Raw genomic sequence first — 15,558 nt, forward strand, 5'->3', positions numbered from 1 at the left:
GGTAACACAGCCAGCAGCTGCCTCAGTCAGCTCCTCACATGTTAAACACGCCCTTTTCTTGACTTGTACCATTTGAGACCTTGCTTATGATTTTTCCACATATTAGTCTAGAAAAATCATAAGTAATTGCGTATTAAGGGAAGACTGGGAGCAGGGTATGGGATATGGGAGGTCATGATGGTTGGTGACTGTAACGCACTCCTAGGAGGAGAATTAGACCTACCTGCGCCAACTGTGTCACCAGCTTGCCTTATACCAATAGTGCTTTTCTCACTGTGATCATCAAAAGTGTTTTTAAGGTTTTGCGAGAAAGCAAAAGAAGTTTTGCTCTTTTAACCTATGAACACAGAGGGAATTGGGAGTGTAAAGTCCTGGCTCATAGTCTCGGTATCTGGGTGGTCTTGGGACTATCAGTGACCCCCTCTGGACCTCAAATCATGGAGGGAACTAGATGTTCACTGAGGTCCCTGACAGTCAGAGAAATTCTTTCATATGCTTGTATCCTAGTTATTTTAGCAAATGTCTGTGCAGAGAGAAAATATACATAAATGGGCTTTATAAAGTGCTATACAAATGTAGTTATTATAATGTATTGTCTCCTCCCACATCACACGGAGCAGGCACTGAAAACTTCTACTATATTTAGTGATTATTCCTTCCAGGACTGAAATTTCACTGAGTTGAAGTCCAAAGAGATCTTAGAACAAAAGGGAGACATTGCCCTGAGGCAAAACCCAGGACGATATAATAATATGGTTGAGATGGGCATGTCCATCTTTCTAAAGCACTTTTACATACATAATTTCATTGAACGACTAGAGGGTTCACCTAGTGACTTTTGCTTCTTTCTCTCTCTGTTGTTCCAAACTCTGATGGTTGGCTAGATAATAGACTAATAGCTGCCGTCTCCCACATCCAAGAAGACACTCATGATTTGAAGTAGTTTCCCTCCCTACCATATCCCTCCCTACGCTATCAGGAAGGGATAAGGTTTAGCATAACTTAGTAAATGAATGGATGCTCACCTCTTTAGTACTTCCTTTGTGAACATAGATCCATTTTTCTTGGTGGAAATCTATAGAGACAAAAAGAATACACAGCTTTAACATCTGCAACATGCTCAAGATTGAAAACATTTCATTTCATGTATTCCATAGTTTTAAAAGTTTTGACAAAAAAGATAAGGACTCTACTGACAACCTAAGGAGTTTCAAGTGCTTAATTTCTGCAGTGTAGAAATATTGGGGCTATAAGTTGCTTTGTCTGAAGCACTCTAAATCTTTGATAGCCAGATTTCGTATACCAAAGCTCCGAATTATTATTATTTTTTTTCTAAAACATTATGCCATAAGAGATTACAGTCCGGATGCAATGGCTCACGCCTGAAATCCCAGCACTGTGGGAGGTTGAGGCAGGCAGATCACTAGAGGTCAGGAGTTCAAGACCAGCCTGGCCAACATGGTGAAATCCCATCTCTTCTAAAAATATAAAAATTAGCCAGGCGTGGTGGCAGGTGCCTGTAATCCCAGTTACTTGGGAGGTTGAGGCAGGAGAATCACTTGAAACCGGGAGGTGGAGGTTGCAGTGAGCCAAGATTGTGCCCCTGCACTCTAGCCTGGGTGACAGAGCGAGACTCCATCCCCACCAAAAAATGAAATTAGGCTTTGACAGACTGAGTCACATGCTGTGAACAGAGGGGCATGGATGGCTTGAGCCCTGGAGTTTGAGACCAGCCTGGGCAACATGGCAATATGGCAAGACCCCGTCTCTACTAAAAACACAAAAATTAGCCAGGTGTGATGGCAGGTGCTTGTAATCCCAGCTACTCAGGAGGCTGAGGCATGAGAATCACTTAAACCCGGGAGGTGGAGGTTGCAGTGAGCTAAGATCATGCCACTGACTCCAGCCCGGGTGACAGAGAGAGACCGTCTCAAAAAACAAAAACAAACAAACAAAAAAACACCAAAAAATAAAAAATAAAAAAATAAAAAAACCCACACAAACCTAATACTCAAGTACAAGTTTATTTCCAATGCCAAACCTGAAACTTATATAAGCCCATGAAAAGTAGAAATCAAACAGATAACATGAGGAAAACATGCATTACAGATAAAGTAACCCGTAATTCCTGCTATTAATAAAACTTTATATTCTCTGCTGATACTTACATATAGTATCTAGAAATGTTAATAGGATTTATAGGAGGAAAGAGGGAGAAAAATCTGTTTACAAAGCCTCAAAACAGTTCAAAATAAAAATACATACTGGAACTGATTCAGCCGACCACATCACTGTAAAATAACCAAATACAAATGACTGGCAGGAAAAAAGGCCCTCAACTAGCAACTGACTTATAAACAAGACTATAAAGAATATGCTAATCTCGCTTGTAAAATGTACAGCCAGGTTTCTGAGTGCTAAGATCTCAGTAACCTCTGTCAGGGACACACAGTAAAACACTGAGGCAGATGTGTGACATGGGAGGTGTTATTTTTTTTTTTTTTTCCTCCAAGAACCAATCATAACTATCTTCAAACAGATTTTTTCTGAAGTTCAAAACAAATGGCTTACACTGAGTTTTGGTTTTGCTATTCAGCATGTCCTTCTTTCTCTTCTTGGCTGCAACATCATAGTTCAGGCTGTTGAAAAGATTCTCCTTATTGTATACCTCCTTGTTGCAGTAACTATGAGTAACAGAAGACAAAGAGGATGAGATGTAACAGCTATACATGAACCTGAGCTGTTTCTATAAATAACTCACTGAGTTATAAGACAAACAAACATACAGGCTTCTCAAACAAAATAAAACAATAAAATGATCACTCAAAAAAAAAAAAAGTCTATACAGGCACAAACTTCTCCTTTAGGATGGAGCAAGTTCACATCTGCGTGGAAGGCAGAGATGGGAGCTTCTACTTCTTTTGAATTCCCTAACAGTGCCTTGCATTGTAATGTGACACACAGCACTCTGCTCTTCAACTAAGAGCAATGCAGAGTACTACAATATTACTTTAAACAAAAACGATGAATGGAGGGGAGGGGTGATTACTGGTATCGCTGTACTACACAATACCTTCATTTTGCAAAAGCATCTACCCAAGCTGCTGCTGCTTCTTTAAAAAAAAAAAAACACAGCTTCGTTGAGATAAACTTCACATACCATACAATTCATCCATTTAAAGTATACTTAAGCTGCTTTTAAGTAGCATCCTTCTAACATGTCTTTAAAACACAATCACATTTACAAAAATCTGACTTATAACTCCATTTCTAGGAGATGCTTTGTGTATAGTGCTAGTTGCTTAGGTTTTATGTAGTGCCTTGACTAACACACACTAGGCATCATGCTGCGAGGCGAAGACTTTGGGTCTTGACTGTACAAGGTAAACTTATAAACTTATCAATTATAAGTTTACTTTGTACAGTCAAGACCCAAAGTCTTCGCCTGCCTAATGTACCTGCCTAATTCACAGGTCACTGAAGGATGGGCAGGCTCACCTCGGGCCTGGCGATTATTTCCCTCGGTGGGCTGAGCAATCATTTGAGGGGTAATGAGCTATTCTACTATACAATGTAACTTCAAAGTAAATCTGAATAATTTCCACAGAAGGAATGCAGGAGAAATGTTGAATTATGATAAGATAGGTTCCCTAACTCCCTCAACCCTCACGAAGTATATAAAACCAACTGGTAAAACATAATGCCAACTGGTAAAACATAAATTAGGTGTTTTTTTTTTTGCTATACCACCGATATTTTATACTCCTTTAATGTTCTGAGTTTTTCTGCTGAATTTAAAATGCAATTTGATTTATATCTTTTTTGGATATACATCTGTTGGGTACCATTATGTACATCTGCACTTCTCTATTTCCTTGGCATTGTGTAAATGGTAGAAGAGAAAAAAAGATTTGAAGCAACTTCCAGTATCTTTTTGTTATTAATACAATACTGTCTTAAGTAGCACTTCGGTTAGTACAAGTATCTTGCTAATATGCTCACATTTGACATCTCCAACAATACACTCAGTGTTGCTTTTCTGGACCCTTAAGGGCTAACATGATAAATAATCATTTATTAATCTTCCTTCATAAGGCCATGCTTAATACCATTTACTGAGTTTCCTACTAAACTCGATAGCCTTCTCCTTTTCATTCAGGGAAACAGGATATTTTTAGGTTTCAGATAGAGTCCTGCAGAAATGTCCTCTCAGAGGCACTTTCAAGAACAAGCCAAAGATGAGTGTTTTGGGCCAGTCTTTGTATAACACAGGAGTGTGTTTCTGTCTATTTGCATGACTATAGGGGTATAGAATCACTGACCAGTTGATTATCTGCTCCAAGGTCAGAAGGAAAAGAGGGACAGAACAAAGAACAGAACTGAATTCCTGAGGCTAACTTAAGACATTTCAATCAACGTTGAGAAAAACAGCAAAAGATGGAAGGTCATTTGAGTGGTCCGTGATGTACCACAGCTGAGATCAGCTTTAGACAGCAAAGCTAGAACATTTTGTGTGCAAAAATACCACACGAAGGCTTACTTAGAAAGAACACACACACCCCCCACAAACAACAAAAACCTACAGTATAAATTCCACATATAGAGAATCATAAAATGAGGTTGTCTTATTCTCAACATTTAAGGTTCAGCAGCAGATTTTCCGAGCCTGGGCCATAGACTGTGATCATTACTTAGCAAGGTCAAATATTTCTATTTCATCTTATTCTTTTACAATTGAAAACATTCTTTAAAGGAACTGGAGCACTCACTTTCCTCAGAAACTACAATAACCTGCTTTAAGCCTGAGTGACTCATTTCAAAAGCTAGTTTAGAAAGAATTTTACATAATTGATGATGTTCTCTCACTGTCGAATGTAGAAAAGTTTTAACCAAAGAGAAACCCTATATTTTCACTTGGTATTAGGTTTTAGATTCCGGAGGTAGGGCCTGGAAAGAAGGCCTATGGGGTTTATTTGTGTTGCCTACTTATATATTTTCTTTTAAGCAATAATATATTCAGTTAGAGGCTGTTTTGAGAGTTCAATTGTGTCCTTTTCAAGAAAATGCAAAGCCAATGGAAAATTACAACTGAAATTTTTAACAAGAAAAACCACCACCATTTAGGAATTGGAGCACTGGATTTTTTTTTTTTAATAAGCAAAACCATCTCAACGAGGCTGCTTTCTTCACTAAATTCAATAATAGCCAGCAAGTTGCTATTTTGTAGTCACTATTTACTAATCTTGATTTTTATAGGCACAGGCCTAGAATAAGAAAAAGACCCACTCCCCAGCCCCACATTACCATATACCAAGATCCTTTAAGGCAACTTTTTAAAAATGTAGAAAAAATTCAAAATAAGACCATAAATAAGACTGTTTTGGCAGCAGATAAAGAAGGGAATGAAAAAAAAAATAAAGCCCTATTTCTCATTTCATTTGCAATAAAAACCATTTAAGAAAGCTGTGACGTGCCCCCAGAGGCTTAATTGTAGTTATATAGCCTTGATTAAAGCCAGTGAGATTTCTACGCCAATTTACTGACCCATCTCTAGATCGCCACACTCACAAGACTAGTACCCAGAATGCTCTGGTGAAACAAACAGCCTAGTGTATAACGCTCATAGAACAGTGTCTTGCACACAGTAAGCACTCATAAAATCTTAACTATTATTTTTATCCAGGCACCAAGGTAAACTTCCTGCTTCCGGGTCCAGCCTTAGCTATACAGTAAAGCAACATTTGAGTCAGTTTTCAAAGACAGAAGTGTAGGCTTAGAAAAGAGTGGCAGAGGCTCAGACAGCTTAGGTTACTCATCCTGGGGGTGGGCGGTGAGGAGGTGGTTGCTGAGGAGGGCTGTGCAGGCGCCTGAACCACCACTTCCTTGAAGCATTCTTGGATCATCCCAATTCACGCCAAGCTCTTTCCTTGCATTTTAAATCTGCCCCACCATATTTAACACTTGCCATTCCCCTTCTATTTTATATAATTTCAACATTTTAGAGAAGGGGTCCTGCTTTAAGCTTATCTTAAATCCTCCCATGATTTCACTCCTGGACACAAGGCTTAGACTGGATTTGTAATATTTTACACTGGAGAAGGTTGGAGTCCTGGACCACAGAGAAGATGGCCAGCTGAGTCTAGAATAGGTGTGCTGTGTGGACAAGCCTTGGTCAACACAAAATAATAATCCCAGGCTGAAAACCAACAAATGCATCCTTTATCCTGGGCTCTTGTTTGGGCCACTTGCAGAATGGTCTGTGGAATTAGAGAAGTTAGTCTACCATGTCTCTGTAGTTCTGTTTCATGATCCTTCCCCGCTTAAGGGCCTGCCTTTTGTTTTCTCAAAACAGGAGAGGCATTCAGCTTCACCTGTGTAGGCAGACACGCAGCCCAAACCTGACATCACGGGGAAACGTCACCAAGACCAAAAACTGAGGATATTTGAGATGACAAACCCAGACCACACAAGGCCAACTGCTTTTAAGAAGTTGGCAGGCTTCTAAGTAGGGAAGGGATTGTTTACAGTTGCTGGAAAAAAAAAAATACCCTGCAAACAAACAGCCAGCTGCTTTGCTAGGAGGCTACCAAATGATTCCTAAACGCTGACTCAAAGACCACAGGTGGTCAGTATATCAATGACTATTTGCGGTAATGATGATGGATGTGACAGCTCCAGCTCAGGTGTGAAATGGGAAGAAAGAAAAGCGGCTTATGAAGGGGACAGGGACTCGGGGAGGGGAGGGGGGCTGTGCAGGAAGCCACCTGATCCCAGCCCAGTCTAAACTTTTATGGTAAGTTAAGACCATCTTCAGGTCTTCCATACTGTGAAGACAGAGATACCACTATTTATTTCTAAAGGAGAATGACACCAGTTTCTCTCCTGATGCTGGTACAGGGTATTTTAAAGCAAATTTTAATTTTTTATTTATTTTTGGAGACAGGGTCTTGGTTTGTGGCCCAGACTGGAGCGCAGTGGCACAGTCATGACTTGCTGCCACCTTGAACTTCTGGGCACAAGCGATCCTCCTACCTCAGCCTCCCAAGTAGGGTGAGTATTAATACAACCCTACATTTTAAATCTTCTCCTGCTGAACGCAATCATCTGCTATCCACTGAGAAGCATCCTGAAATTATATTTGGGTGAGCGGCTCTAATATGACTCTTCAGACCCTTTCTGCACTTTTCTAGAAAGAACCTGAACTTGTAGACAGAAATAAAGTACCAAATATTAGATCACTGTCCTTAGGAACAAGGAGGAAGGAAGGAAGTTTCCCATTTTGTTGAGGGAGAATAATTTAGGCATAATTGGTAACTCCAGTAGATAAATGACACAGTCTGTCAATAGCAGTTGGTCTTACTTTACTGTAAGCAAATTACCTGATTTTATGTACATAAGATTTCCTTATGGTGGTCCCTACATTCCCCTGGGACTGCCTCCAAGTAACTCCAACATAAATGGTTATATGCTGGCAGTTAATATGCTTAAGTCTCTCCAGACAGACCCCCAGGATTAAATAATGTCTTTCTTTACATTGTGAGACAATGGGAATTTGATGCATTACAAATCGCAAACAAATGGGAGGCACAGGAGGTCAAGCTGACAAAATAACCACATTTTCTTGATAGTCTTCTCAAAATTTATTGCCAATGCTTTATCCAAGCAACCACTGGTAAATCTCAGTAAGCGGGAACCTGGCCCAGAAACAGAATTCTCCATTGAAGCCAATTTAAGGGTGCAGGGGCCCATGGTTTTAACCAAAGGTGGCAGGAAAAGGCTCCCAAGGGTGACTCTGGCTGCACCAGTCCCTTCTGGAACCACTTTCATCGCCAACCCCTCACCAGGCTAAATGCTAAGAGTCTCTGAAAGTCAACTGTTGAGGTCAGGGGCTGAGAAATTCCAGGCTACCTGACTTACTAGCCGGGCGCTAGCGTCGTTCGCCAAGCTGAGCGGGGAGCGCAGCGGCCCTCAGGTTTCCCAACAGACCACAGGACTCGGGTGAGACCTCGAATCCAGAGGTTCACCGGGGGCCAGGCAGGCTTTTCGCAGCTGACAGGCACACCTGGAAACGGAGTGCACTCTCTATATAAAGCCGATCGACCGAGAGGGCCACCGAGGAAACAGGTGCAAGAGCCCTGTCCTCCCAGAAGCAGAGCTCTTGTGGGTTTCATCCCCTGCCCACTTCCCTCCTCGGCACCTCTGCAGCCCCGAGCCTCCACCGCTCCCAAGTCCGCCCAGTAAGCGGCTGCTCCAGGGACCATCTGGCTGTCCCTTCCTAGTTGCTCATCCTCCCGGCCACTTGTGGTTGACCGTGCCTGGGCAGGGCCTGGAGGCGCTCCAGGCGGGACCTGCGTCGGATCCCGTCACCCGTCGCGTCCACAGTGCTTGGGCGCTGGGAGCCGGGCCACCCCGCGGTGAAGGGGCTCAGCCCACCAGCCCGCGCCCCCACAAGGGCAAAGTGCGCGACTCCAGTGTCCTTAAAGCACGGACCACTAAAGCTGTGTCATTAAGTTTGAGCGAGCGTTTGGTGACACGATCTGCGAATGTCATCAGACTCTCAGAGGGACCAGGTGTTCTGTAAGGAGTCGTGTCCACTTGGAGACACTGACCTTGAACAATAAGAGAAACTGAATTTCCCGTCTCCGATGGTCCGGAGACCTCTACAGAAATCAGGCACTGCAGTCCCACCCTCCGGGCCAGGGTCTTCCTCCTCAGCCCGCTCCAGCCCTGCCTACCCCTCATTCGCTGTCCCTGCGCCCCCTAGACCAGCCCGGGTCAGTTTCGTGGGGGCTGGAAGTTGGTGGCGGGTCCCCTCACCTGCTGAGGTCGCTCACGAAGCTGCCGCTCTTCTCATCCAGGAAGCGCTTCCAGCCGTCGGCCGTCTTCACCCAGCTCTGCCCGGGGGACCGCCAGTCCTGCCCGAGGAATGGCATGGCACCGCGAGCGGACGGGACGGATGGGGAGAAGGGGCAGGCCTGGTGGCCTCGGGGACGCGCCACCCGGGGCGGATGCTCGGGGTGCAGGGGCCCGCGACGGGGACGACGGCCGGGAACAGGCGTGGGGGCGGCGGGAACGGCGCGGGCACCCTGCGGGGCGGCGGGCTCGGGGAGGGTCTCAGGCGCTGCAGGCTCCGGGAGTGCTGCGCGGCAGTCGCTGCCGCAGTATTTATGCCCGCTGCCGGCCGCTGCTCTTTGTTGCCGGAAGAGCCGCCTGCTCTTAGCCCGGCCCCCCGGCCGGGAGGCCACGTGGCTTTGTTTATGGGCTCGGCTTGTTTTCCGAGGCGCCTGCGGCTCACGCTCCTCTCCGGGTTGCACAACCGCGCCGGTGGAAACTTGAAGCGGTGCTGCCAGGCCGGGTCCCCCGCCGCCCCTGGCACCTCCGCGCGCCCTCCCCTCCCCCAGGACACCGTCGTTCCAGAGCGAGGCCCGGTGCTCGGAAAGCTTGTCCCCGGGTCTCCTGCAGCTCCTGGGCTGAACGAGGTGCAGGGAAGCGGCCGGAGCGGCGTCTGGGTCCCTGCGTGGTGGGCGTGGGGAGCAGGGCCAGCCCCCCTCCTGCCCCGGAACTGTCAGGATCGACCTCCGCAGCCAGATCAGCCTCCGAGGCCGTCCGCAGAGCTGTGGCCGGCACCGCGCAGCCCGGCGGAGAGTAGGGGGCGCAGCCTACTGACCTCGCTCACAGCTCCAACCCCGCCCTAGCGCGCGGGGGTTGGAGCGGGGAGGAGGGACAGCCTCCCAGCCCTCCGGACCTCTTAGCTGTCACTAACCAGTCCTCCATGAGGCCTGCCCCTAGGGTAGCAAAGGAGGGGAAGGAGAGGAAGCCCCGGGAGGTATCTGGTTCCCGCAGGGTGGGAGTGGAGAAAAAGAACAGCGCCCCCACCCTACCCGAACACTCTAAGACAGGGGTTAAATGATGTACCCAGGGCCAATGCTACAGTACAATTTGAAACTACCCTGTTTGCGTTTACTTGATGTTGTTGTTGTAACAATCTACCCCTGTCAGCAGTGGGAACTCCATGAGAGCTGGTCTGTCTTGTTCTGGAGGCATTTCAGCCCCTGCACCCTGCCAGGCCCGGTGCAGGCCTTCAACAACTGTGTGAATAAGTGAATGGATATGGGAGGCTGCTGGCATGAGGGTGGCTTCTTGCCCTTCATCACCTCTAGTTATGATGCTTTACAGCCTGGTCTATTTGGCAATTAGTTTGCACAGGACAGCAGCAGCAGAGTAAAAATCCCACGCTCAAGCGTTAGCTTCAAACTTGATTCTTCCATACTCCTTTCTCTGCTGCCATCAATATCATCTCGTCCAATGACTCGGTGTAATTTTTAAGGCTCAGGCAAAGAAACTGTGTGTGCCCTATGAGGCTACATGTTGGACTGGGAAGATGTTTTAAATAAAACTTGTTTTCAAGTAGCCAGAGCTTTCTAATTTAGATTTCCCACCGTAAATAATTTATTAGTGTAATAATAGTAAAAAAAAAAGCTTGTAAAAACATTACAGAAGTCCCAAACAAATGTTAAACACTGTGATGGTGCTAACCAATGAGGCAATGTTGTGTCTGGTCTCTGTTGGAGAGAATTGGTATCTGCATAATTAAGGGATGTGATTATGATTATTTTTGAGACAGGGTCTCATACTGTCACCCAGGCTAGAGTGAGTGATCATGGCTCACTGTAGCCTCAGCCTCCCCAGCTCAAGCGATCCTCCCACCTCAGCCCCAGTAGCTGGGACTACAGGCACTCACCACTGCACCAGGCTAATTTTTTATATTTTTTGTAGAGATGGGGTTTTGCCATCTTGCCCAGGCTAGTCTTGAACTCCTGGGCTCAACTGATCCTCCTTCCTTGGCCTCCCAAAGTGTTGGGATTACAGACGTTGACCACCATGCCCGGCTGGGATGTGATTATTAAAGATGTGTGTTAGTTATGTGTTAGTAAGCTAGCTACATACCTATAGAAACCACAAAGGGCCAGAAGGTAGAAGATTTGAATTCTAATTCTGCTGGAGCAGCATACTTACTACCTGTCCTCCGTTGGATGAATGACTTAAACTCTTAAGGCCCCATTTACTCAACTGTCATGAAAAAATGGAGCCAATAATGCCTACCTTTCAGGATGGTTTAAAAGCTGTGGTAGATTGAATTATTAGTATCCATTCTTCCCTGCTTTCCAATAGCGTCATGAGCCTGCACTTTTTGGTGATGTGTATTTTTCTAATTCTTGACAATGGGCTTGGCCATGTGACTGGCTTTAGCCAATGGGATGCTGATGGATGTGATGTGAGCAGAGGATCTGATGTATGTACTTGCCTGGTTGGTCTTGATGTTTTGTGTGTTCACCTGCTCCGTGAAAAGAGCATACCCTGAGTAGCCGCTGCTCCTGGAGTGGCTTGCGTGATGTTCATGTGTCCAGGATGTGACACATGGAGCAGACACTCCAGTTGACCCCACAGATGTGTTAGCAAGAAATAAATGTGTCTTGTTGAATGCCACTGAGATTTTGGTGATTTATTGTTATACAGAATTATTGTGTCGATGGCTGACTACTATAAAGGGTTGAGTGGCTCAAAGTTGGCGAAAGTTTGTTTAACTTCTAAAATTCAAGCACAAATAGGAAATTACAATTATTTTTGTCCTGTCTTTTTGTCTAATAACTAATCTTAGGAAGCCTCAGTGTTTGTCTCTAGTCCTTCAGCTTTCTATTCCTCAACAAAAAACAAAAAACAAAAAACCCAGAAGTGTTACTGTCATATCTTAATGCAGGCTTCCTCTGAAGTATGATTGACTGTTTTAGATTTTTCCCACCATAAAAAACCTAACTTGACACGTCTTTTTTTTTCTTCTTTTCTTTTCTTTTTTATTTTTGAACCAGGATCTTGCTCTATCACCCAGGCTGGAGTGTACTGGTGCAATTCATGGCTCACTGCAGCCTTGAACTCCTAAGCTAAAGTGATTCTCCTGCATCAGCCTCCTGAGCAGCTAGGACAAGAGGCGTGCAACACCATGCCTGGTTGATTAAGAAAATTTTTTTTTGAGAGATGTGGTCTTGCTATGTTGCTCAAGCTCATCTCAAACTTCTGGCCTCAAGTGATCCTCCTGCCTTGGCCTCCCAAAGCATTAGGAGTACAGGCAGCTGACACTTACTTAAACACATGGTTTCTACTGGGAAGTTTTGTAATGCTGGACCCCTCAAGATAAAGACCTTGCTAGGCTATGTCCAGAACAGTTACCTTCACATCAGATGCTGGCTTGACTTTGTGAAGGCTCTGTGATTGTAAGCCCTATCATAGCTGAGTGTTTGAGAATCACCAAAGGCAAAATATCAGTGTTATAGCTTCAGGTTGAAGACATAGAGACAGGTGGATACTCAGAGAATTTCACAAGGCACGGCACAGACTGGTTAGGACCCCATGCAGCATAATGGTTTGGCAGTGTGCACAACGTGTGTACCATGGCTGTGTGCTTCATTGCTTAGACACTTAGCTACTGCCTCTCCTGCATAGTTTTGTACAACATGTTACCCAGATGACATGCTGGGTATTTCATTTTTTGTGTTTTCTTCTCCCCTCTAGGAGTGTGAGCTCCTTGATGGCAGGACTGTGTCTTAGGAGTTTAGTGCCACAGTGTCTAACAAGGTTCTTGGTACATGGTACATTTACATCAATAAATCAACAAATGGGCCTGACGTAGTGGCTCTCACCTGTAACTCCAGCACTTTGGGAGGCCAAGGAGGGCGCATCACCTCAATCAGGAGTTCGAGACCAGCCTGGCCAATGTGGTGAAACCCCATCTCTACTAAAAATATAAAAATTAGCCAGGTGTGTTGGTGGGTGCCTGTAATCCCAGCTACTCAGGAGGCTGAGGCAGGAGAATTGCTTGAACCCAGGAGGTGGAGGTTGCAGTGAGCCAGGATTGCACCATTGCAAAGCCTGGGTGACAAAAGTGAGACTCCTTCTCAAAAAAAAAAAAATCAACAAATGTTGTTGAGCTGACCTGGAAGGCTGTTACTCCCATGTCTTTACCTATTGATATTTTATTACTTCTAGGGACATAGCAGGGTGGGGCAAAGGGAGGGTTGGCAGTCCCCAGTCCTGACTCGTATAGCTGCATTCTCCAATAGTGATGCTTTACGGGTTAGTGAGGCAGATGGGGAAGGTAGTCAAAAGGTGGCATCTTAGAAAAAAAAAATTAATGTTCTATTCCACTGATGATAGATGCCTGCCATGCTGAGGACAGTGTGCCAGTCACTTTGCAAACACAATCCTGTTTCATACTCCTCGTAAACCTGTGAGCTAGAAATTGCTAGTCCAGTTTTATAGATGAGGAAGCTTCAGCTCAGAAAAGTTAAATAGCCTGCATGAGATCACCTAGCACATGTGGTGGGACTCCAGCGGGTACCCAGGCTTACCTCTAACCCTGACTAGAGCCAGACTCACTGGGTCCAAATCATAGTCCCCATTTAAAAAGCTGTGTGATCTTGAGCAAGTTACTTAACATCTCTGTACCATACTTCCTTCATATGTAAAATGGGAATAATGATAGTACCTACCTCAAAGGGTGTTTTGGGGATTTATTGAGGTAATATGTATGAAGAACTTCTAACAGTGCCAACGCTAATGGCTCTTTATTGTCATTATCTTTATGCAAAGTTTGTACCTCCATCTTTTACTCAATTAAGTCATGTCCACCTTCCCCATCAAACTGTAAGTTTTTAAGGGCATGGAGCATAGCTCACTCAGCAAATTTCCAGATGTGGGACAAATGTGTCTAATGGAGTACAAGTATAATGAAATAATTCCTTGAATCTTATTAGTTACTATTTATTACACTTGAACTATGGAAATGGGCCTTATTTGGTAGAAAATGTGGAAGACTATATTTTCTTTTTCTTTTCTTTTCTTTCTTTTTTTTTGAGATGGAGTCTCGCTCTGTCACCCAGGCTGGAGTGTAGTGGCACGATCTCGGCTCACTGCAACCTCCGCCTCCCAGGTTCAAGCAATTCTCTGCCTCAGCCTCCTGAGCAGCTGGGATTACAGGTGCCCACCACCACATCCATCTAATTTTTTTTTTTTTTTTGAGACGAAGTCTCGTTCTTGTCCCCTAGGCTGGAGTTCGATGGCGTGATCTCGGCTCACTGCAACATCCGCCTCCCGGGTTCAAGAGATTCTCCTGCCGCAGCCTCCTGAGTAACTGGAATTATAGGCGCCTGCCACCACACCCGGCTAATTTTTGTAATTTTTTAGTGGAGACAGGGTTTCACCATGTTGGCCAGGCTGGTCTCGAACTTCTGACCTCAGGTGATCCGCCCGCCTTGGCCTTCCAAAGTGCTGAGATTACAGGCGTGAGCCACCGTGCTTGGCCTTTTTTTGTATTTTTAGTAGAGATGGGGTTTCACCATCTTGGCCAGGCTGGTCTTGAATGCCTGACCTCATGATCCACCCGCCTCGGCCTCCCAAAGTGCTGGGATTACAGGAGTGAGCCACCATACCCGGCTGGAAGACTATATTTTCAAAGGTACACACAACACAAATTTACCTGTCCACTTCCTCGTAAGACTGTTTACAGAAATTATAGAAAGGACTGAAAAAAATCATAAACATAAAGTATTTTATTGCTTCTAAACCAAAATGACATTGGTTTATAGCTTTGGCTGAGGGACTGACTACTTCTCACTGAAGTGCAATGATGCTTTGTTTTTTCATAGTTTCTCTTTCTGAAAGGGTTTTTTTTTTTTTTTTGGTGAAAAGTACTTATCAGTAGTAGTTGTAAGTTAAAAATAACTTTAGCTTGTTGGGTAGGGCAGGAGCAGAAAGCAACTAAATCTGTTCAAGTTAGAGGGAATTTTATAAAGGAGGAACTAGGGGAATTCAATGTATTAAATTCAACCTGTTAGTATGGTCACAAGGAATGTATGCTTAATGTCACAACAATTTGCATATGACCTTACGCCCCATCTGTCTAGGGTGGGGCATCTCTGAAACAGTGTGAAATACGTCTGTTAGGTGTGTGGGCAGGAATTGCCAGCTGAGTGTTATTTTTGGGTTTCTGGCTGCCACAAGTCCTGCCAACTAAATTAAAGGCGGTCAGACACATGTCACTGAAAGTATGCTCATTACTTTAATGAGAATCATTTGGCATTCCTCAAATGTGGGCCTGGTTCTGTTTCTGAGAGAGAGTCAAGGGGATTTTGTAATCCTCCTCCCCTTTTTGTAGGCCAATTGCTCAGTTTTAATGAAAATTCTTTTCTTTTTCTCTTAATAAGTAGCAAAAAGGATTTGAAGACAAGCCTGCTAAATTTTGTGTAATATAAGGAAGTGAATGAAACCACAACATTTACATCAATAGGTCAAATTTCTAGTGTATCTTTTAAAAAAAGATTTTAAAGTGAGGATGTTAAATTTGTGACCGTCAATTTTGTACGTTAAATTTGTTATGGATGCAGAGCTTTCAATACAATATTAGTGCCTGAAATTGGTTAAAACCAGCCTATCAATAATCCTTCAAATGGTATCTTGGATGAGTGAGTGTCAAATTTTAGTTCTGAGATTTCTCATATGCAAAAA

At 44.4% G+C, this 15,558-nt stretch overlaps 1 protein-coding gene across 1 annotated transcript in view; it reads right to left on the reverse strand.

The window, feature by feature from the left end:
• The window catches only part of FBXO32 (F-box protein 32), a 43,611-nt gene extending 33,981 nt beyond the window's left edge, over positions 1-9,630 (reverse strand). The window contains exons 1-3 of the mRNA XM_033203740.1: positions 8,818-9,630; positions 2,572-2,684; positions 1,026-1,075 (exon numbers count right to left, since the gene is read on the reverse strand). Of these exons, the coding sequence (XP_033059631.1) occupies positions 1,026-1,075; positions 2,572-2,684; positions 8,818-8,933 (279 nt within the window). The 5' untranslated portion in view covers positions 8,934-9,630. The remainder of the gene's footprint in view (positions 1-1,025; positions 1,076-2,571; positions 2,685-8,817) is intronic.
• Between the last annotated feature and the right edge of the window lie 5,928 nt (positions 9,631-15,558).

Source organism: Trachypithecus francoisi, unplaced genomic scaffold (genome assembly GCF_009764315.1).
Source record: "Trachypithecus francoisi isolate TF-2019V2 unplaced genomic scaffold, Tfra_2.0 Lachesis_group7, whole genome shotgun sequence".
Lineage (NCBI taxonomy): Eukaryota > Metazoa > Chordata > Mammalia > Primates > Cercopithecidae > Trachypithecus > Trachypithecus francoisi.